The sequence below is a fragment of the Protopterus annectens genome, chromosome 4.part1 (assembly GCF_019279795.1).
Source record: "Protopterus annectens isolate FY-2018-M chromosome 4.part1, PAN1.0, whole genome shotgun sequence".
Classification (NCBI taxonomy): domain Eukaryota; kingdom Metazoa; phylum Chordata; order Ceratodontiformes; family Protopteridae; genus Protopterus; species Protopterus annectens.
The window spans coordinates 148,113,586-148,138,232 of NC_056734.1; the positions used below are offsets into that span (position 1 = coordinate 148,113,586).

Below are 24,647 nucleotides of genomic sequence, written 5' to 3' on the forward strand. Positions count from 1 at the left end.
TAGAGTCTGTACCTTAAGCAGGTGTAACTCCAAGTGCTCAGAATGTATAATAACACTGTCTAGGTTTGTTTGTGTCTTTCGGCTTTTCCCGGTTAGGGGTCGCCACAGGGGAACTCCGGTCCGCTAATGATTGGTAGTGGATTTTTACGTACCGGGTTACCAGCCCTGACGCCGCAACCTTCGATCCACGTATGCCTCCACACAGAAGACACTCTAGCTGAGAATCGAACGGGACAACGTCTTACTATGAGGTGACAACGCTACCGCAGCACCACCACCGCAGGCTAATAATCTGCAGTATAGACGGAATGGAGTTTCAAACTTAAGTCTTTGGAAAATTGCTAGAATACCATGTAGCCCAAAACAAAGAAAGAACATTTTACTGCAATAATCATGGTGTTGAGAAAGCTGCCTTCACCTTAGACTCGGCTTTTAAAGGGATTTGCCAGTAACCTTTCATCACCTCCAATGTAGTGAATAACCTACTCCCCATGTCCTTTCTACTAACTCATATATTCTAGGCATAAGGTAACTGCCACATGTTGAAATATGGTTTGGCTTCCTAAAAACCATAGCAAAACCAGATTACTCTATCATGTTTTGGGACTAGGACTATTGGGCTGTTCAATTACCCCTAGCAGGAGGATTGTATTGCCTCTGCCAAGTTTCGAAACCAGGCCCCTCTTACCTACAGCCCACTGCAGTAACCTCTCTCTTGGACTAGTTTTGATACGGTATTGAGTCATATTTGTTCTGTAGGTTGTTATGAATACACTTCCATGTTTCATAAGAGAAATTATTTTATTTCTTGCACCTGTGGCTGGGGCAATGTATCATCTATCTGAACTGCAGCACAAATGTTAATTTTCTTTCTTTTCCAGATTCTCTAGTCTCTGCTACTAAACTAACTTCCCAAGTCTGTACTTTGTTGTAAGGTGACAGAACACTGATATGGAATATTTGTGCAGGTCATCTCTTACTTGTCTGTCTAATAATGTAGTTTGCCTCATTTGTTGCCTCTGTTATTTCAAATGGTCCCTACTTTTTTTGCAGAGGCTACCAACCCTAACTCCTGATGTCCAGCTTTGCATTCCCTGGTCTTTGTATTTCTATTGTATGTCCCTTGTTATGTGGCCTGGGTTTTTTCCATACTGTCGGTGTCAGAAGATGTTTCAGGTACCTGCAGTATATTTTTTGTTGATCGAGTCAGAATGTTACTCCAATGGCACTATGTGGAGTAGCTTAATATGGTGTGAGAGCTTTGTAAGAATCTGTCTCATTTTGTCTGTTTGCAGTCTTCTCTCAACCTCACTATTGAATTACAGATAGTGAAGACTCAGAGTGGTAAGGGTGAAACCACACTTAGCAACAAGGCCATGTCAAACCCAGAGCTGTTGGATATGCTACACTTAAAGAAATCCCAATCCCTCAGAGCCACACGCTCCAGGGATCTAAACCTTGTCATCACACTAAAGAAAACATGTTGGAGGGATAGGTTCCTGACGCAGAGACTCCCCAGACTCTGGAATAGATTGCCCATACATGTCAAGCAGAGCGCCTCCTTGGCCCTTTTCAAAAGGAACCTTGACGATTGGATGGGAGAAAGGAAATTCACCCCGGGATCACGTCAGTCGCCCTGCTAGACATGGGTCCAGGGAAGTAAATAGTGTGGGAAAAAATAGCCAGGGATTTGTTATGGCTAGGCTTGTATAGGCCCTAGGGCTGATAGCCTAGTACCCACCTATGAACAAACTGTTGGAATTCACTAGGCATGAACTGTGTATCATTAAATGAAAACAGATCAACAGGTAGAACATATCATGAAAACATACTATTGAATATGTTCAGTATTTGCTGTCTATCATTTATATATCACAAAAGCCAGAGCCTCATCATGGTCAAATGATGTCCCAAGCAGGGTAATGGAACAGGGCCACCCATACACATCCCCCCCCCCCCACAGTCATTCTAGTGTCCCATTACTTGGCTATTTCTGTCCAGTTACCATTAACACTGTTCAAGTCTCTCAGTGTGCATACTGTTTTATGCTTTGCTTCTACAGTGATTGTAGATATTTGGATTTAATTTAAAACTTTTATTTCAAATTTTATAACACAAACACTGATAGACATTTGCTAAACAAAACAATACAGTCTCATAATGAAAACAGACTTTGCATTAAAAATAAACTTCTCTTCCCTTGAAACTTGCATTCATTGAAACAACCTTGAAACCTACATTCAAAGTAAATGCATCTGGTCAGTGACAGATTAAGTTTACCTTTGGGCTGTTTTTAATTAATAGGCTCCTTGCACACATTTTTAGGACCATGCAAACATGTGTGAGTTCTTTGATTCACCTTCCTGATTGTATTAAATTATATTCCTTGAATAACACAGCACCACTTGTTATTGTGTGTTTTAAATTTGTAGTTTTGAAGATTTTTCCAGTAAGCAATGAAACAAAATGTATGAATCAATAATGACAGAACTGCCAATTCAGAACATTTCAACCATAAAAGATCACTCAAACTTCTGTCATTACAGTTCACCAATATCAGCCAATATGCACAACCTCTGCAGAAGTAAAAGTCATTCTGAATAGTTCCACATTAAAATAGATCTGTAATGAAGAGGTTGCAAATAGCAAACAACTTTAAATTTCAGTGTTTTATCTACAAATTCAGTGCCTGCTGACTCTGAAGAATAAATTGCCTATGTTACATTAAGATATGGTATGCTAGTAATATTGCAATAGGGAATGGATGTCAAACTGATAACAGGTTCATAGTTAGTAGGCATCTCATCCAAAGTAGGACATACTCAGGACTGCAACAACCCATCCCCCCTTAAAGTATGACACAGTATCAGCAATCCAGCTACATGCTGTGGGACTAGAACCCATAGCCTTCTGCTTCAAAAGCAAGCATGTTACCTGTTGTATGACTAACAGTGCTTTTCAATTGTCTCACAATAGTGATTCCATTTGCAAACAGTTGCACATTTTAAACAGATTTAGCATGAGCAGCAGTAAACTTCTCTTCCCTTGAAGTTCATAATTCCTTGAAAAATGCACGTGAAACTCAATTCCTTGAAAATTTACTTGAAATTCAGTTCTTTCAAAATGCATCTGAATGTACCTGAAGCTCAATTCCTTGAAAATGCACTTGAAAACTTTTTTTAGCAGTTTGGTAGTTGGGGTAGAGGATTTATGCTCTTGTTTTCTGTAACTAAGGTACAGGGCTTGAGCCTAAGCAAATTACTAGCCATCTTTTATCCCCAACTAGGCCATTTTGCACACACACATACACAAACACACACACACACACACACACACATACACACCTCTGCTATCCCTAACTAGGGCATTTTATGCCCACACTATATAGACAAATTCCCACCAGCCATTTTTACTTGCTTTTAAAAATAATTTTAAATAATCAAAGTGTACATTTGATTCTGTTTTGGCTATTTTCTTATCTGCAGAGGAAACTAAAGAAATTTACTTTTATCTGTTTCAGTGAGGTATACAACCTTTATATTGTCAGCATTCTGCTATTATACACATAGATGTAATGAAGTTTAAAGCCTATTTTATTTCCAGTTTGATTTACACCTCTTGTGGTGGGGATGGTGTGTTCAGCCTTGTGAGTAAGTGAAGCATGCAATTTATAATGTTCATAGATACACGCACACACAGACACGCACATGCACACACACAGACACACAGACACACACATGCACAAACACACAAACACCTTACTCATTCATCCATGTAAGCAGCATAGGAACGTCTTATCTCTTCATATTCAAATTCTGCGTGTGAGGTCTGCACAGGGATGTGGAAAGGAAGATGTAAACAGCAGCTATGTTTACAGGTCTGTGCGAGGATCACACAAACACAGATGAGCCTCATGCATTTGACGTAGCACCTCTGCAAGTTGTTTTAGGGGTACTACAATTCTGTCTTGATATAACAATTATTTTTATTTATTTATTTTACATTTGTTGACCGGGAAAGTCTGACTGGAACGAGGTCCATTTACAGTGGAGTCCCGGGGAGAAAAGCTCCACAGTGAAACAATATGTACAGTGGTATTTCTACAATCCAAGATATTTCATACAAGAATAATACATTTACAATGGTTTGTTCAAGCAAGCTTAATTTATACATATTAGGCCCTGAATGGCAGTTTTATAGGCCTCGGGAGAAAAAAAACTCCACAGTAACAATACAATCAGCAGAGAAATCACACAAGACAGTATAAATTGACAATATTTTGTACTAAGCAAGTTTAATGTATCCAGAGGTAGGCCCTGCATGGCAGTATTTGAGGAGTTCTTAGTACTGCATTATAGAGACAGTAAGCAGAGTAGAGAGGAAGGTAGGAAGTATTTGAGGAGAGCAGGAAAGCATTTATGTGATGCAAGGGCAGAGCCAGGAATGCAAGAGGTGTGATTTAAGTGATTTTTTGAAGAGTGAGATAGATGGTGTTGAGGAAATATTCTGGGAGGGGTTATTTCACATTTTTGCTATGGTATGAGAGAAAAGAGCTTTTCCTGCAGTGTTGTTGGCGTTAGTTATACATAAAAGGGTTTTGTTGGATGAGCGAAGAGGACGATTTGCTGAGTATTGGTTCAGTAGTTGGTTTAGAGCTGGAGTCTTGTGGGGATTCTTTAGGATGTTATAGGTGAGGACTAGTTGGTGGTAACTAATTAAATGAGGAAGTTCTAACCACTGTAGCTCCTTTAGAGCAAGGCAATGATGGTTTCTAAAAGCAAAGTTATTGGCGAATGTAGCAATCTTATTGTAGCGTTGTCACCTCATAGCAAGACGTTGTCCCGTTCGATTCTCAGCTAGAGCGTCTTCTGTGTGGAGGCATATGTGAATGGGGCGTGCCTTCATTGAAGGTTGTGCGTCAGGGCTGGTAACCCGGTAAGTAAAAATCCACTACCAATCATTAGCGGACCGGAGTTCTGCTGTGGCGACCTCTAACCGGGAAAAGCCGAAAGACACAAAAATTGGAACATGACTCAAGTTTGTTCATGTCTGTTTTCCTAATGTGGGTTAGGATTGGAGATGCATACATTAGGGTAGACATAAGGTGGGTTTGGGATAGGGTGACCCGTGCTTGGTCTGATAGGAAGTGTTTGTGTTTGTATAGGGTTCCTAATTTTTTATGTATTTTTTTAATGGTTTGAGAGATATGGACATTGAAGTGAAGATCTTTATCTATTTCAACGCCAAGGAGCTTAGTATGGAGGGAGGGGGAAATTGTGGTGCCATTTTTGGAGGTGAGAGTGAAGGAAAGAGGTGTGGATCTGGATTTGTTAGGGGTGAATAGGTGTAATTTGGTCTTGTTGGGGTTAAGAATCAGTTGGATATCAGTAATCCATTTTTCAACGGAGCTGAAGGATTCCTGGGTAAGGTTTTGAAAGGTGGTTAGGGATGGGGCTGAGCAGATTAAGGTGGAGTAATCTGCATACTGTATAAGTGATGCATGCAGTGTGGAGGTGTGTAGTTTATTAGTGAAAATAGTAAATAGTAATGGGCCCAGTATTGAGCCTTGTGGAACACCTATGGTGGTTGATAGTAAAGGTGATAGTACTCCTTGCCATTTGACTGATTGTTTCCTATCAGAGAGATAGTTTTTGAACCAAGCAGTTGTGGAGGGGGCAAAGGACATGGAGGATAGAGTGTCTAGAAGGTTATGTGAGACCATGTCAAATGCCTTAGAGAGATCTAAGAATATGGCTGATATGAAGCTGTTATTTCTAAGATGGTTAACCTGGTTAGTAAAAGACAGAAGAGCAGTAGTTGTACTATGGTTTGGGCGGAAGCCATGCTGCCAATTAGCCATCATGATCTCATAACTGTACTTTGACATTAGCTAACCATTAGCTGTTTAATTTGTGCCATCTATTTATACAGGTTGGATAGCACCATATAACTCTTGATCATTTTTGGTGGCTTGTTTAAGTTTTTTAGTCTATTAGTAGATACAGGCCTTGTCATCATTATGTTTTTACACATAGGCAGCAATGTCATCTCTGGAATTTGACAGTCACTGGTCACATATAGGATTTCTGGATAACACATCTTTGACAATCAGTTTTTTACCAAGCACATGGATTGCTCTGGCACTGAATATGTTTATTCACATTAACAGTCTCTGGCACCTTGGTGGCACTTTACATAGGTCATATTACTTAATTAATGGAACTAGTGGTTTATGGTCAGTCTAAGGCTGGTAAATAGGTATCTGGAGAATTTTTTAGATGCTCACACATTTCCATGTCATTCTTTTTCATTCTGCAAATATCTCTGTTCATTGTCTGTTAACATCCTGGAGCAATCGTCAAAATGACATAACACTTCATGCATTTGATGTAATGCTATACTTAGCTCATAGCTACTTGCGTCTACACTTACTATTGTCAATTAGGTGACAATGGAACTGCTGGTCAGCATTTCTTTTACTTCATTGAAAGCTTGGGCTTAAGTATATCCCTAGGACCATGGCATATTTTTGTTTAAGAATGGTTAAGTACGAATTTGCCCATATAATTAATCACACCTAGGGATTGTCTCAAACCTAGTCCCACAAGTGGATTATATAACTTGTCTATTGCTCTTACCCTGCTTTTTTTCTGTTTTAATATTACTAGCACTTATGTGGTGCTCAAAGTATTGAAGCACTGTTTTACTAAAGCAGCATTTGTTTTGGTTTAACTTTAGACCAGAGCTTTTTGATTATCTGCATCACTGTCTCTAACCTCAAATCTTGTGTCTCTTTTTCCGGAACAAATACTAGGATGTTATCCATAACAACAGCAGCAACAACTCCATCCAAACCCTTGAGCAAAACAGCCATTTTACAATGAAATATTTCAGGTGCTGATACTGTATCAATTGGAAGTCTTTTGAAATAGAATCACCCTATATGGATAATGAATGTTGTTAACTTCTGCCTTTCTTTGTCCAAAGGTACTTGCCAGAATCTCTGGAAGCATCTACCATGTTTTGATTAACATGCTTGGGTGCTATGTCTTCTAATGTAAGTAGTTTTACCTTTCACACACAACTGAAGCACAACCCTTTTTGCATCAATGCACACTCATACTTACCCATTCTTTTTAATTACTAGAATCACAGGAGTACACCATGTAATCAGTTTGGGTACTCTCTCAATAATGTCAAGATGTTGCATAGCTTTGAATTTTGTCTCTACTTTGGACAGCATAGGAAATGGTACTCTCCTGGGTGTGGTCAAGACATATGGAGCATCCTTTGGTTTAATTTAACCTTATACTGATATCAACCAGGACAATGTCCCAAAACACATCTACTTTTACTTTATTTATTCCAGCGGGTATGCCAATCTTGCATGCCACAACTTTGCTGAGCAGATTATTTATGTATGGCCTATCTAACACATAAACCCAAAGTCAAAGTTTTGCCCCTTATACACACACACACACACACACACACACACACACACACGCACACGCACAGGCACAGGCACACACACACGCACACACACACACACACACACACACACACACACACACACACACACACACACACACACACACACACACACACACACACACACACACACACACACACACACACACACACACATAGTTAGAAATGCATTTGCATTTGCCTGCTGGACTTCAGATTTTAGTCTCTATTTCACGCAACTATGAATGTTCAAGAAACGTATGTATGAGGCAAACAATAGCACAGTAACATTGGGCCCTGTATCAGTTTTTAAACTCCCAGAATTTCCATAAATAGGAATTTTAACTTGCCAGTCTGCTTTTACATTAGCCACATTTGTGACTAGCCCCACAAAATGCTTTCTGCACATTAGTTTCAGTTGTATTCACATGTTCAGAGACAACTCCTTTCATTAATTTTGTTTTATAAACCATAGAAAAAAAATGCCCCAGTCTCTTAATTCTGTCATACCTTCTGTGACATGCAGCTCTGACTCATTATGATAAGTTATTATTTATTTACTTCTTTATTTATTGATTTATTTATTGCATTTGTTTACCAGGGTGGTGCAATTGGGTAGACAAGCTGCCCCTTTTTAAAGGAGGCCCAGGAAGAAAAGCTCCACAATAAAATGAGTAAACAGTAAAACAATAAATAATACATTTTAGACAATAAGCATAAATACAATTTAGGTCAATATAAGTTAGTCACAGCTTGCTAAAAATTCCTTACACCTGATAAGGAAATAGCACAGGGAAGAATAAAAATGTTACATAGTGTTACATATGAGGACAAGAAAATGAAAACAGATTATGATTGACAAATAATGCAATTTGTTATGAAGCTTTATGTTTATGGCAGACTTTTTATGAAAATTGAGGTTGACAATAAGTATAGGAGGTACTTTGAACTGCAAAAAGCAATATATCAGATTGTGGTTATACTAAGAAACCTATGAGAACCATTTTGTGAATAGTTATGCTATGTAGAGAGTAGAGAGGCCCAGGAAAAGAGGTTGAGAGAGGGGTAGCATTTAAGTTATCCCATGGAAGTTCAAGATCATAGCCAAATACTTTTTGGTGACCCTTTAAGTGTAATTTAAACAAGTTATTGTTTTATAATATTAGGAGACAGGGGTATGGAATTCCAGGTTTTAGGGAGTGAGGAAGAGTATAAGGAGTCTCCAGCAGTATTGTTTGGTTTAGTTTCAGTGAGCAACATCTGTCAGAAGAGCTCAGGCATCTTTTGTAGAGAATATGGCTCAGACTTAGGCATTTGTCTGGGTTATATATAAGCTTATGTGTCATGACAAACTATATATGTATTGTCTTTGCGGTACTATGTGTCATGACAAACTGTAAGCAGGTTAAATAATACCTTAATTCCAGCCTCTGAGGTCACTTTAGCTCAAGGCAGTGAAGTGTCCTATAATGATGCTTGGCAGCAAATTTTGCAATTTTGTTGCAGCACTGGTCAAGTTAGGAGACTTGATTGGATGGTCCCATCTGGCACATTTACCAGGCTTATTCTGACTCTGCTTCTTGGACATTTGTTTAGTTTGACTAAAATGATGCTTATTTACTTGAATTTGATAGTTTCTTTCTTTAATTTTGTTGCAACATGAAAACATGCAAACCTTTATGAGAAGTCAAATGGCTCTGGTGAATTAAACTTCATCATGGCAGAGGAAATGCGTTTTATTCTGGATTGAGCAGATTCAATTTAGTAAAATGAGGACATTGCAAGGTAAAATGACATGTTTGAATAAAGGAATTTGACTCTGCACATTCAGGATCAGTTGAGGTGGTATGCTGAGATTTTATAACAAATATAACATTTTTTCTATTCTCATTCATTGAGAAAATATGCTTCTGGTATCTGTTTGATATTATTTATTACTTGAGTGAGAAATGTCAGGACACATTATTAGTTTGAGCAATGATATAACTTTTATTAGTAACAGCATGGTAGCATGAATGCTGTTGACACTTCAGTATCTTACATCCAACTGACTACTGCTTAGAGACTGCAATGCTTTATGGATTAAGTTACTCTTAAAAGGGCTAAACCAAGAATTACACTTAAAAAGGCGATGGCCATTTTCACATATGCACAATGTATACAATCATTTTAGCAGCTTTATACCACTTATCAGAGCTGTATTCAGTGTGGGGTGAAGGGGGCAGCTGCACCAGGGGTACAGAAATGAGACCTAGTTTGGTGCTGAGTTTAGGAGTGCTTGGATTAGACCTTTTTTTCTGCACCTCAAGTAAGAATTGAGGGATACAGACTGGGAATAATGGACCTCTCTTAGCCGGATGGAGAACAGACCTCTATTTTTTAACAGGAGTTCAGGGGTGCAGAAATGAGGTCTGGCATGTCTCTGAGTACTGACTAGATCAAAATTAACATGTTTTTTCTTTTAGCTCTTCAACTTATAGTTGAGAGGTGAGGGCACACATTCAGGGAATGGTACCAGGTGCTAGATGAGACAGCTACAGCTCTGCCTTTTATCATCACAGTGGACATTACTACTCTCAGCCTATCTTGTTAGCTATTATAAATGTTCTATGACATTTTTAATGGGGCTTTCTCTTCTTTCCAAGTTTCTTTGGCAATATCTAATTATCCATGGGGGTGCCTGCTATATAATAATTAAAAAATGGGACCCAGTCAAAGCTTGGGGCACTTATCTCATGGGAAATAGCTACTAACTAGTCCCAGATTTTACAGTCTTCCTCTAACTTTTCTTATCATGGACTTGAGTGCTCAGTTAAAAATTGCACCACTGCATCCATCTGGGGATGGCACACTGAAGTTTTAGTTGCTTGACCTTGAAGCATTTGCACAGTTTATGCATTATTCTGGAGATAAAGGGAGAGTCTTGATCAGTTAGACTTTCCTTTTGGTATCCTTACACTGAAAATCATCAAGACTTGCTCCTCAGCTATAGATTTATCATTAGCTTTACATAGCTTTATGGCTACAGAGTACTTACTTGTATAATACAAAATAACCAAAATATATTGAACTCTTACTGGATTTTACTGCATGTCTAGCAATGACCATTGTAATACATTTGAATGCCACGTAAAGGATTTTTAATGCCTGGTTGAGAGTCTGCATTCAGACAGCCAGTCAGTAAAGAACCAGGATGGTGTGAGTAAAGACAATAGGAAACCTAGTGAAGCAGAGAGTGGAAAACTACCAGTACCACAGGTAAATGAAAATTATTTTTGTGAGTTGCATTTTCAGAAGATGAGCTAGATGAAGAAGAGAAACGTACCTATATTTATAGCAGAACCGGCCATGGCCTTTATTTCATGTAAGAATACTGATGAAAATAATGCTGACTTGGCTGTCCATCTGATAAGACGTGTCAATTTCATAAAGGCACAGTGGGAAGATGATATCCTAAGCAGAACTACAGAAAAGGCAACAAAAGTATTTGTGGAAACAAGCCTCACTTCATACTCATACTTTGGGCTAACAAAGCCCCGTTGAAAACAAAAGAACAGATAAGGAGGCAGTAATTATTTACAATGCCTTTCAGAAGATTTGTGATAAAGTTGGCACATAACTACATCTTGGGTGGTCACTTAGGAATAGATAAGACACAAGCTTGGATTTTGTCTGGATTTGACTCCTATGGTATTGTGAAGGCTATGGTGCAGGGTTTGAGTCTCACAAGGGATAATTGGCTAGGTTTAAAATGGCTCACAAGGGAAGTTAGCCTAGTGCTAACCTATGTGTCATATGCAAAAGGAAAGCACCTAGGATAGGTTTTAAGAACCCTTACACACTTTTACATATCATGGCAGCCCACAAGAGAGAGAACAGCAATAGACATTGTAAGTCCCCTTGTAAAAACTGAGTAAGGACGACCAGTATATTTTTGTAATCATAGATTATGCAACAAAATGTATTAAGAAGCAAATATGCAGGCTTTTACAAGAATCTGGAACAGACTTCAGTATAGTGTATGGATTATGGATAATTTACCACAATTTAAGGTGACACTGTATTCCAGGAGAGGACATGAAGTTTTCAATCCACAGTTTTCAAAGTCAGTATATTTTAATGGCTTTAGGGCCTAAATAATGACATCCATAACTTATAAAGCTACAAACTTATGAAAAATTCCTGATGCGGTAATCTTATAAAGCGGTGTTTCAATGTCAGTAGTAGTTTCAGTGCTGCTCTTTTCTACACTACAACTGGTTTAGTACTGCTCTTTTCTACACTACAACAGGTTTAGTGCTGCTCTTTTCTACACTACAACAGTTTTAGTGCTGCTCTTTTCTACACTACAACATGTTTAGTGCTGCTCTTTTCTACACTACAACAGGTTTAGTGCTGCTCTTTTCTACACTACAACAGTTTCAGTGCTGCTCTTTTCTACACTACAACAGTTTCAGTGCTGCTCTTTTCTACACTACAACAGTTTCAGTGCTGCTCTTTTCTACACTACAACAGTTTCAGTGCTGCTCATTTCTACACTACAACAGTTTTAGTGCTGCTCTTTTCTACACTACAACAGGTTTAGTGCTGCTCTTTTCTACACTACAACAGGTTTAGTGCTGCTCTTTTCTACACTACAACAGGTTTAGTGCTGCTCTTTTCTACACTACAACAGGTTTAGTGCTGCTCTTTTCTACGCTACAACAGGTTTAGTACTGCTCTTTTCTACACTACAACAGTTTTAGTGCTGCTCTTTTCTACACTACAACAGGTTTAGTGTTGCTCTTTTCTACACTACAACAGGTTTAGTGCTGCTCTTTTCTACACTACAACAGGTTTAGTACTGCTCTTTTCTACACTACAACAGTTTCAGTGCTGCTCTTTTCTACACCACAACAGTGTTAGTACTGCTCTTTTCTACACTACAACAGTTTTAGTACTGCTCTTTTCTACACTACAACAGTTTTAGTGCTGCTCTTTTCTACACTACAACAGTTTTAGTACTGCTCTTTTGTACACTACAATAGTTTTAGTGCTGCTCTTTTCTACACCACAACAGTTTTAGTACTGTTCTTTTCTACACTACAACAGTTTTAGTACTGCTCTTTTCTACACTACAACAGTTTTAGTGCTGCTCTTTTCTACACTACAACAGTTTTAGTGCTGCTCTTTTCTACACTACAACAGTTTTAGTGCTGCTCTTTTCTACACTACAACAAGTTTAGTACTGCTCTTTTCTACACTACAACAGTTTTAGTACTGCTCTTTTCTACACTACAACAGGGTTAGTACTGCTCTTTTCTACAGTACAACAGGTTTAGTACTGCTCTTTTCTACACTACAACAGTTTTAGTACTGCTCTTTTCTACACTACAACAGTTTTACTGCTGCTCTTTTCTACACTACATAGTACTGCTCTTTTCTACACTACAACAGGTTTAGTGCTGCTCTTTTCTACACTACAACAGTTTTAATACTGCTCTTTTCTACATTAAAACAGGTTTAGTGCTGCTCTTTTCTACACTACAACAGTTTTAGTACTGCTCTTTTCTACACTACAACAGTTTTAGTGCTGCTCTTTTCTACACTACAACAGTTTTAGTACTGCTCTTTTCTACACTACAACAGGTTTAGTGCTGCTCTTTTCTACACTACAACAGGTTTAGTACTGCTCTTTTTTACACTACAACAGGTTTAGTACTGCTCTTTTCTACACTACAACAGTTTTAGTACTGCTCTTTTCTACACTACAAATTTTTTTACTGACCAGGGCACATCATTTTCTTGCTGACACCCTCCAATCCTCCACTTAACCAAATTCTAATTAAATTAAAATATTTCTCTTTCTCCACCCCCTCCCACCTTGTCTCCTCTTTCTGTCTGTCTACTTCTATCTCCCCATCTGCGCTATTCCCCCTCCCCTTTTTAAAAAAAAATATGCTAAAAATATTGTACATCAGCCACATTTTTTTTACTATTCCTTACTTAATGTTTCACCTGTTATTTTCACCATATCTTAGAAATGTTAAATTTGTGAGATCTTAACAGTGACCGACCCTTGGAGGTGATGTTACCTCTAAAATGCATACTATTTTAATCTCCTATTTTGCTGAGATTTTTCTTAATGTACATTCCTGAGCTGAGCTTGAAATTGGTCCATATGGATCAGTATTCTACCCTAGCTAACACCAAAATAAACAAAATACATGCACGTTTATCGAGTCTTTAAAATAAAACAGCTAAAGATATCGGTATGTTACCCATAGATAAATGGGCTAGTTAAGTGTTTTAACAAAACATGAATGTCTACATTACACAAGGTTAGAGACATAGATGTGAGAAATTAGAACAAATTGCCTCTGCCTTTACTGTCAGGGAAGTATCCCAGACTACTAGCAGATTCATACCTTTTGAACAGCTGTATGACAGACATCTTGAGGCTTGCTAAGTATGGCAAAAGAAACATGGGAGAAGAAAAATGCCCTTTTCTAAAGTTCTTGTGTCTTTCGGCTTTTCCTGGTTAGGGGTCACCACAGCAGAACTCCGGTCCACTAATGATTGGTAGTTGATTTTTATGTGCCGAGTTACCAGCCCTGATGCACAACCTTCAACAAAGGTACACCCATTCACGCATGTCTCCACGCAGAAGACGCTCTAGCTGAGAATCGAACCAGACAGCGTCTTACTGTGAGGCGACAACACTACCGCAGCACCACCACCGCGGTAAAGTGTGATAGATAATTTTACAGATTTGTGGGACTGGCTAAATTCATTCATGCATAAAGTAAAATACCATGCGGAAAAAGCACAGGTGACACAACAGTTTGCCTATAACAAAAATGCTTGTCTCATAGAAATCAAACCAGGAGATAAAGTACATGTGTTAGTAGCCACTACTGAAAAAAAATTAATTTGTAAAATGGTAAGGAGTAAGGACCTTTTGAAATCCTGAAAAACAATAACTGAAGTAAATTATAGGGTGAGGCAACTAGGAAAAAGGAAACCAAAACAGTTATACCAAATAAATGATCTGAATCTTTGGAGAAAAACTAAACTTTCTGTAGTATACATTAGTTAAGGACACTACAGCATGACAAAAAGTCAAAATACATGAGGAATTATCAATGTCTCATAAATTAAAAAAAGATGATTTTGGAGACAGGAATAAAGGCACAGTCTCACAGTTGCCTCAAATCTAATTTAATACATCACAACAGAGAAACTCGGTGATAAGGAACTATGAAACCATACTGAATATCAGAATCCCAATGCCAAGCAGTTAATAGAGAGGTACAGACAATTCTCAAACTTAGGGTCATGGAAGAATTCCGGAATGACTTAAGTATCCCCATTGTACTGGTTCCCAATCCTGACTGGTCAATAAGGTTTTGCAAGAAATTCAGAAAATTAAATAGTGTATCTATATTTGAATCATATCCCATACTCTCAGTGGACAAACTGATTGAAAAATTGGCTTTGTTCCTGTTTACTTTGGAGCTAATCAAAGGCTGTTGGCAAGTTTCAGTAACCCAAGAAATTAGGGAAGAAAAACAATGTTTTTTATACTAGACTGACTAGTTCAATATGGAATCCTGTCTTTTGGTTTAAACAGAAAGCCTGCAACATTCCGGTTGCTAAAGGACAAAATGATAACACACCATGTCAGGCATGCATCAGCCTACCTGGATGATGAAGTAACACTTTCTAATGAATGTGAAAGTCAACCCCCTGAAGTTCAAGTCATCTTACAGTCCCTTTATCATGCTAGGATATTGTCTGTCCCAGTTAAGTACAAGTTAGGCATGGCAAAGGACTACTTCTGGGTTATGTAATAGGTTGATGGATAGTGAAACCAGAGTCTGATAAAATTGAAACGGTACATAAATGGAGACCTCCAACTGATAAGAAACAGGTTAAGGCTTTCTTAGGCATGGCCTGGCAATCTATTATTGTAAATGTGTTCCTAATTTTGCTAAAATTGCTTAGCCCTTGGTAACCATAAGGATCCACTGAAAGTTAGGTGGACAGATGAAAGAGTAAAAGTCTTTAGACGATTTGTGTTTAGATCTAGTATTACATTTTCCAAAAAAATTCTTAGTGTACACAGACGCCTCTGAGCCTCTGAGGTAAACATAGGTTCACTTTTGCCTCAGGTTACAAAAGGGGATGAGTATCTCATCTGTTGTTCCATTAGAAAGATAAGCAATGCGAACCCTGGTATTCAGGTATTGAGTGAATCAGCATTATCATGAGCTCTGTTTTACTTATTCTATTTACATGCAGTTGGGGAGTTGTATGAACTGCCATTATCTCTTTTGATTCAGTGCCATTCATCTGTCTTCTTCAGCAGTCATGCCTGACTCTCTCAGACCTTTTCTTGTACAATCCGTTCATTTATTTGTTGGATGCCCTTGTTTTCTGTTGCCATCTTGCTCTCTTTCTGTCCGAAATCTTCCTCAGCAGATTGTCTTCTGCACATGTGCCCAGACCACTGTAATCTGTTTCCTTTCACTTTTTCTGAAATTGGGGCTACTTTGGCTTCTGCAATGATGTCCTCATCTCTTCGTCTGTCCCACAGTGGGAATCCTACCACCTGTCTCAGACAATTCATCTCCATCATTTTTACTTTATATGCATACTTGCTGCAACATATCTTTTGACTGTATTTTTCTCTTACTCTACAATTCTGGCAAGAAGACATTGTTGTCCTTTAACCCCACTATAAATAAATGTTAATTTAAACCGAAAGCTGAAAGCTGGTTAACAGAGACTGCTTCTGCTACTGAAAATATAGGGGAATGCTATTATATATATGTGTCTTTGTATGTGTGCATGTGTGTCTCTACATGTTAGTTTGTGTCTGTGTGTTTTTTGTCTATCTATCTATCTGTCTATCTATCTATCTATCTATCTATCTATCTATCTATCTATCTATCTATCTATCTATCTGTCTGTCTATCTATCAATCTATCTATCTATCTATCTATCTATCTATCTATCTATCTATCTATCTATCTATCTATCTAAGCTATGGGGAGGCCTGGTGTGTGGGTCTGTGATACATAAAATCTGTTGTACAGTAAGTTTAGTGAATGGTTTTCATGACAGCTGGTGAAGGTATGATTCACAAACTTGAGTTTTCTAATACAACACTATAAGATATTTCATGTATGACACAAACCAGATTCCTGCATATTCCATTTGTCCATTCATTTATCCATTTTTATGTTAGTGTTTCCCATTGACTTCAGTGGACTATGTTAATTAACAAAACTTTACTAAGTATGGTTTTAAGTAATATCGTTAGGTTTTAAGGAATGGTCTGTCTTGGGAATGTTTTTCTCCTATAGCTGTCTTCATAAATTTCAACTTTTTTATGATGTTACGGTTCATTTGTCTGATGTATTTTAGTAGATTTATGATATTATTATAGGATACATCAGTTTTATAATTTAACCATATTTTAGTTAGTTCAAATAATTAAAATCAGGTTTGTTTTTGCTTGTGCTGGCATTTTGTGACTGCAATATAAAATACTTTCTTTAGCTTTGTATTCATTTATTTTAACATTTTTTTTCTCTAATAAAAATGAGTTTCATTTGTAAGAAGTTGACCTAGACTGGACAGTGTTGTATGTTTTGAGAGGAGTATGCATGCGGATACTGTATTGAATGTGCAGAATCTAAAACTGTTTTTATGTAAATAGTATATAAGATATTCAGAATATTTAGCACAATTAAAGGTAGATTTGTATTAACTAAGAAATGAACTTCGTGACAGTAACAGCATTAAAAAAATAGTAAATCACACCAACAACTCTTGTAGTACTTTAGCGTTTTAGTCTTATTTATTATCAAGACTTCTTCAGAAAGACATGTTTCATAACATTATGAAACATGTCTATCTGAAGAAGTCTTGATAATAAATAAGACTAAAGCACTAAAGTACTACAACAGTTGGTGTGATTTACTATTTTTTGAATGCTGTTACTGTCACGAAGTTCATTTCTTAGTTAAAATTTTTTCTCTTCGTTCAATTTTTTTTTTTGAGTGCGGTTAATTTTAGATATGTATAAATATATATATATATATATATATATATATATATATATATATATATACAAAAATGTAAAAAACAGCATCACAGCAAACCAATAAAAAGCAGATGGCAAAGAGCAGTGTAAAATCCAAATAGACTTTCCCCCAGATTTAGTAATCTTCCGTGCAGGACTAGCTTAGTCCTGCATAGAAGCAGCCATTTAGGAGCAGGATGGCAGCGCGCCATGCATATTAAAGCAGGCACACTGCCTGAGCTCCTAATCTTACATGGAGCATGTAAGAGTGCAGGGGGTGTGTCTGAGAGCAGAGCTTTCATAATATACACGCCCCCGCAATGAAGAACAGCAGAAAGGCCAAAGGAATGAGCGGGACCGCATATCTCCAGCAACATTCCCCCACATGTACAACAGCAATAGTAAATACAAATCAAATAAACAAACCTATTTTTTTTTATTATGAATCCGATTAAAGCTAACCGAAGGTGCGCGGGTGTGCCCATCGCTTAGCTATGGTTAAAGCAGCTTAAATGGCCGAAGAGGATAACAAGGAAGATATATGCAAATGAAGCAGTATAGGAATAGTGTAGTGGGCAGAGCATTTGCCTTATGAGCAGGCATTCCCAGTTCGAGTCCCACTGCAGCACATTCCATTTTCCATGGCAAATCACGTTATAACCAATATTTTATTTGCATAACCTACTAAATAACATATATTTGTGAACTGGAGTACTGCATTAAATGCACATGTGAGGTATCAGTGTCATAACATTGTAAAGTCCACAGATAAGCACATGTTCCCCATACAGTATATGTACACAGGAATCATGGATACAAATGGAAGGTAAAATGTGTAATGAATGACAACTCCATACAGCTTCCAAATCCCCTGCCTTCCCAAGAACCATTAGATATTACTGTCTAAATCAGTGCAATTGTAAGCAGGAGTAAGCATTAGTAAGCAAGTGTAAGAACCAATAAGCAGTAGTAAGCATATTTAAGCACTAGTAAGTGAGTTTTAGCCCTTTTACATGGGGGTAAGCAATGCACAGGTTAAGCAATATTGAAGCTAACTCTCTGTAAGCATATTTAACCAGAGGGTAGCATTGCTTACCCTTGTGAAAACCTGCGCAAACCCGCTTACAACTGCTCAAAAGTGCCTTAATCATTCTGTATCCAATGGCCCTTGTTCTTGTTCTGCCCAGCAACAAAATAAACAGCCTTGCAGGTCTTAAACCCAGGACCCTATACACTATAGTCACAGTAGTTAACCCCCAAGCAATCACAGCAGTAGAGAAGAATGAGGTATCACCAAACAAGTCCTCACTATAGTAAAATCAAACTGAACCTGTGAATGGAATCAGTATACAGTCATATGTTCTATAACCCACTACATAACATAAATATGTGAATTGAAGTGCAGCAGTAAGCCCAGATGTGAGGTGCAATTGTAATAGAGTGTTGAAGTCCCCAATAAAACACAAGGATCCCATACAGTGTACATACACATGAATCATGGATACCAAGCATATATATATATATATATATATATATATATATAAGATGTAATGAATAAGAAATCAATGCCAAAATGAAAATACAATGCAAAGTCTAATGTAAGCAATGCTAAGCATTGCACAGGCCAGCTTAGGAGGTGTAAGCAATGTGTAGGCCAGCTAACTCAATGTGCCCAGTGGTATACCCCTTTAAACAATGCCAACCTTAGGTAAGCAGGTTTTCCCATAGCCTAGCCTTTTCAAAACCAGCCAATCACAGAAAAGTGTGGGAAATCGGCCCTTCTTAAACCCAACAGGTGGGAATACATCTCATAACTGGTTGTAGCTTCCCCTTGCTGATACAATGGCAGAAAGGGGAGAAGGTGTGCACTTCCGGGTGCAGCGCTGGTGCATATAGGAGTCCAGAGTCATGACAGGACTCCTTGTCAAAGACCATTAGCAAAGACTGCTGCAGGGCCAGTACCAGGGTTCCCAATATAGCGCGGAAGCCTTGGACCATCTTGCCTGTGACCTCACCAGTGCCACTGGCATACCCCAAACTGGTGAGCAGGTCAGGCATCACTATGCTGACCTGAAGCGGTGTAAGGGGGACCTCTTGGAATAGTGGATCCAAGATGCTAGAACAGCAGGGGCTGTCTTGGCTGTGTGTAAGTATCACTCCACTAAGTGTGTAATAACTGCCAGCTCATGTATATCATGGATAGGTGCAGCTAAATATTCCTCTTATGTTCTCCACAGCTGCAAGTGAATGGGCCGCGAATCAGGAGGCCCACAGAAGTTGCCTGTAGAGGTTGAGATATGAGGCAGGTCAGTAATACTCTTGCATGTACTGTCATAGGAAATAAATCTAAAAGTATTAGTAAATTAATTGCTTGTATAAAACCTGTATTGTTTAAGGCAAGTACTGCATACACCGGAGAATATGGCAGGAAGAGTCTCATATAGTTTGTATGTAAATAAAAGTGTAATAGCCTGACAATAAAGGTCTAACTGCTGGACTGAATGTGTATACTCTGGTATCATATGGTAATGTAGATTTGCAATCATGTAATAGTACTGTTGTATTAAGCACTGTTACCCACACTGTGCACCATAAATAGAATGTGTAGGTATGCCTGTATATGACTGGTGTAATCCCCAGAGGCCATTTAGTACAACTGAGAGACACACAGACAGAAAACAGTGGAAAGGCAGACAACAAAATCCGAATAGCACATGCACCTGAGATGTGAACTGCCTTATTTTTAGCACTCACAGCCCTGGTTCTAATCCTGGCAGTAGTAGTAGTCTGCATACAGAATCATACCCCACAACTGTACAGATATGTCCAGAATGTACAGTAAAGTGGCCCATATCTGCTGCCTGTCAACCTGTCCCCCTGGGAAATCAGTGGGATGATCCCAGACGTATTAGGCAGCAAACAGGAAATACAAATGATTGACACACATCTATGAGAACAAAGCTGGCACACTAGCAACTCCCCAAAACCTTATGAGAGTAAGAAGCCATGTATGTCCCATTTACAACCCCATAGTACCTGCCTATGAACCTATGTTGTCAAGCTGTGGCCAGAGTGTGTATAGTAACAGAGTGAGATGTATGTGCATAATAGTAATGTGGAATCTGGTACTTTGTGTGGCAATATTCAGGTAGTGCTAACAAACATTTCTCCCACAGGTCTGTCAGATACCAACACTGTGCCCAGAAATACAAGAATGATAACCTGTACTGGCACTGTTTACTTTGGTATTGTACAGCATTGTGACTGATGCAGTTGCTCTGAATAATAAGGTATTACTTATCACTGTTGCCCACACTGTCCTACAAAATATAACTGTCTAGGAAATTCTGTATAAGAGTGTTGCAATACAAGGTCAGAATGCAAAACCACAGGAGAATTATAAGACAGAAACAGATAGGAGATATACAGCAATATCTATATAGCACACACAACTCTGATGGACAGTGTTTAAGTTGTAGCAGACACAACCATGGTCTGAATCCTGGGAGTGGAAGTAGGCTGCATACAGAATCATACCTCACAACTGTACAGATAAGACTAGAATGTCCAGTATATAGGCCCATATCTGCTGCCAGTCCCCCTGAGAAGTCTGTGGGATGATCCCAGATTTTTAGGCAGCAAACAGGGAATACGACTGATTGTCACACATCTGTGAGAACAAACCTGTCACTCTAGCAACTCCCGAAACTTATGAGAGTAATAAGCCAAGTATGTCCTATCCACACCCCCATGTTGTCAAGCTGTGACCAGAGTGTGTACAGTAACAAAGTGAGATGTATGTGCATAATACTAATGTGTAATCTGGTACTTTGTGTGGCAACATTCAGGTAGTGCTAACAAACTTTGCTCCCAGAGCTGCATCGGATATGAACACTGTGCCAAGGAATAAAAACCTTGATACACTGTACTGGTACTGTTTACTTTGGTATTGTATGGAATTGTGAGTATTGCAGTTGCTCTGAATAATGAGGTATCACTGATCACTGTCACCCACACTGAGCCACATAATATAATTGTGTAGGAAAGCCTGTATAAGAATGTGGTAAGTCACTAAAGGTTGAAGAGGGCAACCTAGATATATCCCGGTTCATCTGCATGTGGACAAGACATGGCCAGAGTCTGTGCAGAAAGAGATGGACAGCTATGTGCACAACATCAACCTGGAATCTGGGTGTATGTGTAGAAACAGTTAGTTAGTGTTTACAAACATTTCTTCCACAGGTATACCAGGTAAGAGGTGTATACTGCAGGTAAAACCAATTCATGTATAAAGATGATGACAACCATACCACTGTCCAAACTAAGGCTATAGGGTAGTGTAGTAATACTTGTAAGGTACAGATAACAGCATTGACTAGGAAAGTAATGTGGACTACAGGAATATACTAGTTGTTAATTGACATCTTTCTCTCCCCCACCGCCATATCTCCAACAATAAACTACACACCCACCTCAACCGGTATGTAATGGCTTCACTGTTCTGATTATGTCCTATTGGTTGATAATTATTTAAATCTGTTTCCATGCATGTGCTATATTGAAATATTCCAACATTGGTGGCATGGTGCCATCAATGTACTTGCATGCTGTTGTTATTACCACTTTGGTCCCATATATGCATGTTTTCCGTTTGCTATGCAACTGTTCTGTATCTGGTGTCTGGGTTAATGGGAATATCTATGCATGCTGTTATACCTAACCCTGGAATGTGTTGACTATTACTAACCCACATATGATGATAAAATTTAAACACCATAGCACGTTTGGGAACGCCAGTCCCAGCGGACCCACCTGTCCCACCTCAGCTGGCCACGGCAGCGGGCATCAGCACGTCTAGGGCCCAACCCAGGACCTCCTCATCCATTGGTCCTGCACCACCTTCGGGTGGAACTGCCTCAGGGGATGGGGCTCATCCCCCTGGGAGTGGGCGTGGACAGAAACCTGTCACCCATTGCCAGGTCCGGGTCGTGGTGTGTAGCAAGCTCTGCATGGAGGTTGGAGATCTGCTATGCTAGCTTGAGGGCCATGTGTCGCAACTAGAGGGTCGGCCTGGCTCTGTGACTCAGCCCCCAGCACAGCCACCTTCAGGGCTGTGAAGGTGCAGTGGTGACTGCCCATGGGTGGGGACCTCAGTCCCACTGTTTCCACTAGGGGGCTCATGGGCTTCCGATTTCCCAACACCCCTCCCCATCAAGGTGTCCAAATCTTCCTCCAAATCCAGTGTATATACACAGCTGTTGCTGTAAAAGAAATGGTCAGCTATGGACCTTCCCTACACCCATTCTGCACATCCCTAGCTATTTTCCCTACTGTCTTTCCCTCTTTGTGCCCATTTTTCACCACTTTCCTATCAACCCTTTTTTTCTTTTATTTTAAAGAAATTAGTGTGGGAGTAAGTGGGAGTAAGCAGTTTTAAGCAGCAGTAAGCGGGTTTAAACCTGTTTGCACAGGGGTAAGCAATGCCTACACAGGTTAAGCAAATGAAAATCTAACTGAGTATAAGAAACTGTAACTGGAAGTTAGCATTGCTTACCTCCGCGCAAACCCACTTACAACTGCTTAAAAGTGTCTTAATCACTCTGTATCCAATGGCCCTTGTTCTGCCCAGCAGCAAAATAAACAGCCTCTGCAAGGATCAAACCCAGAACCATGGACACCATAGCCAAAGTGATTGACCACTAAGCCATGGCAGATATACATAACCATGATGTTTTCACAAACATATCATCCATCCCAGTCATTCAACAATACAGGGAATGTATTTCAACATGTAGATGTATGTGTGTGTATATATATTAATATCTAAATAGATATAACACATCTATATATGTAGATATATATATATATATATATATATATATATATATATATATATATATATATATATATATATATATATATATATATATATATATACATATGCATACATCTATAGATATATATGTCTATATATATATATATATATATATATATATATATATATATATATATATATATCTATTCAGAAATTTCTATATATGTAAGCAGATATATATATCTATATAGGTATATATGGACATACATCTGTAGATAAAAATGGGAACATAACAAAAACATATATGTCCACATGCACCGTTAATGGGGTTGAGAGGCCCCAAACAACATATGTCTTGTACGAATAGGTATCCCCCCCCACAGCCAAACATGTCTGCCCTGCAATACACTACCAACTGTTGCAGATCCCATAACCAGGACCTGACACGACATGGGCACAAGATGTTAATAGTACTCCATCCCACCTGTATGATGTCAGGCTGGTATCAGTAACATATCATGCAGTATAGTCTGGCTCCCATAGGGAATGTACAATGTGGAAGCAATCAACATCCCTAAGATACATATACACAGATACATATATGCAGATACACATATACACATATATATATTTATATATATATATATATATATATATATATATATATATATGTAACTACACATACACATGCAGAGATATGTATAGGAAGATACATATGTTGAAGGTGCACAAAATATGGAACAGCCACGATGCCTACAGTTACCACCTTACCAAATGGACACTTTATGAGCCACCCATACAAATGACAATCCTTGCCTGCAACATATACCCACAGAGAGGTCAAATGATATAACACCACACACAGGTTTGCATACATGGCAAAGCTTTATTTGTGTACTATTACAGTTGTATATGCCATGTCATATAGCTGTTTAGACACTGACATCCATATAAACAGAGTAATGCAGCTATGAAACAGCTATACTAATACAGTAGTCTGGAAAGGTTGACATATGTTGCTGTCCAGGCCGAGGCCTTCAAGTAGTACAATAGTAAAGACAGACTGGGCCACAGGATACCAAACAATCAACAGTAACTAATGCTCATGTATAGTTCAGCAGCCTCTATCTACACTCTGTACACAATCCCTAGGGGGTAAAGTCCTCATTTGACACAATGGGATGTAACTGTTACATAACAAGGCATAACTGACACTATCACAATCACAATGACAAACAGAACAGTCTGTATGGCAGGAGGCAGTAGGCCTGGATTTACCCAAGGTGGATTGTA

At 38.7% G+C, this 24,647-nt stretch overlaps 1 protein-coding gene across 1 annotated transcript in view; it reads left to right on the forward strand.

The window, feature by feature from the left end:
• Positions 1–24,647, forward strand: part of PLD1 (phospholipase D1) — a 1,505,857-nt gene that overhangs the window by 1,370,914 nt on the left and 110,296 nt on the right. The window contains exon 31 of the mRNA XM_044070047.1: positions 1,165–1,176. Coding sequence (XP_043925982.1) covers positions 1,165–1,176 — 12 coding nt within the window. The remainder of the gene's footprint in view (positions 1–1,164; positions 1,177–24,647) is intronic.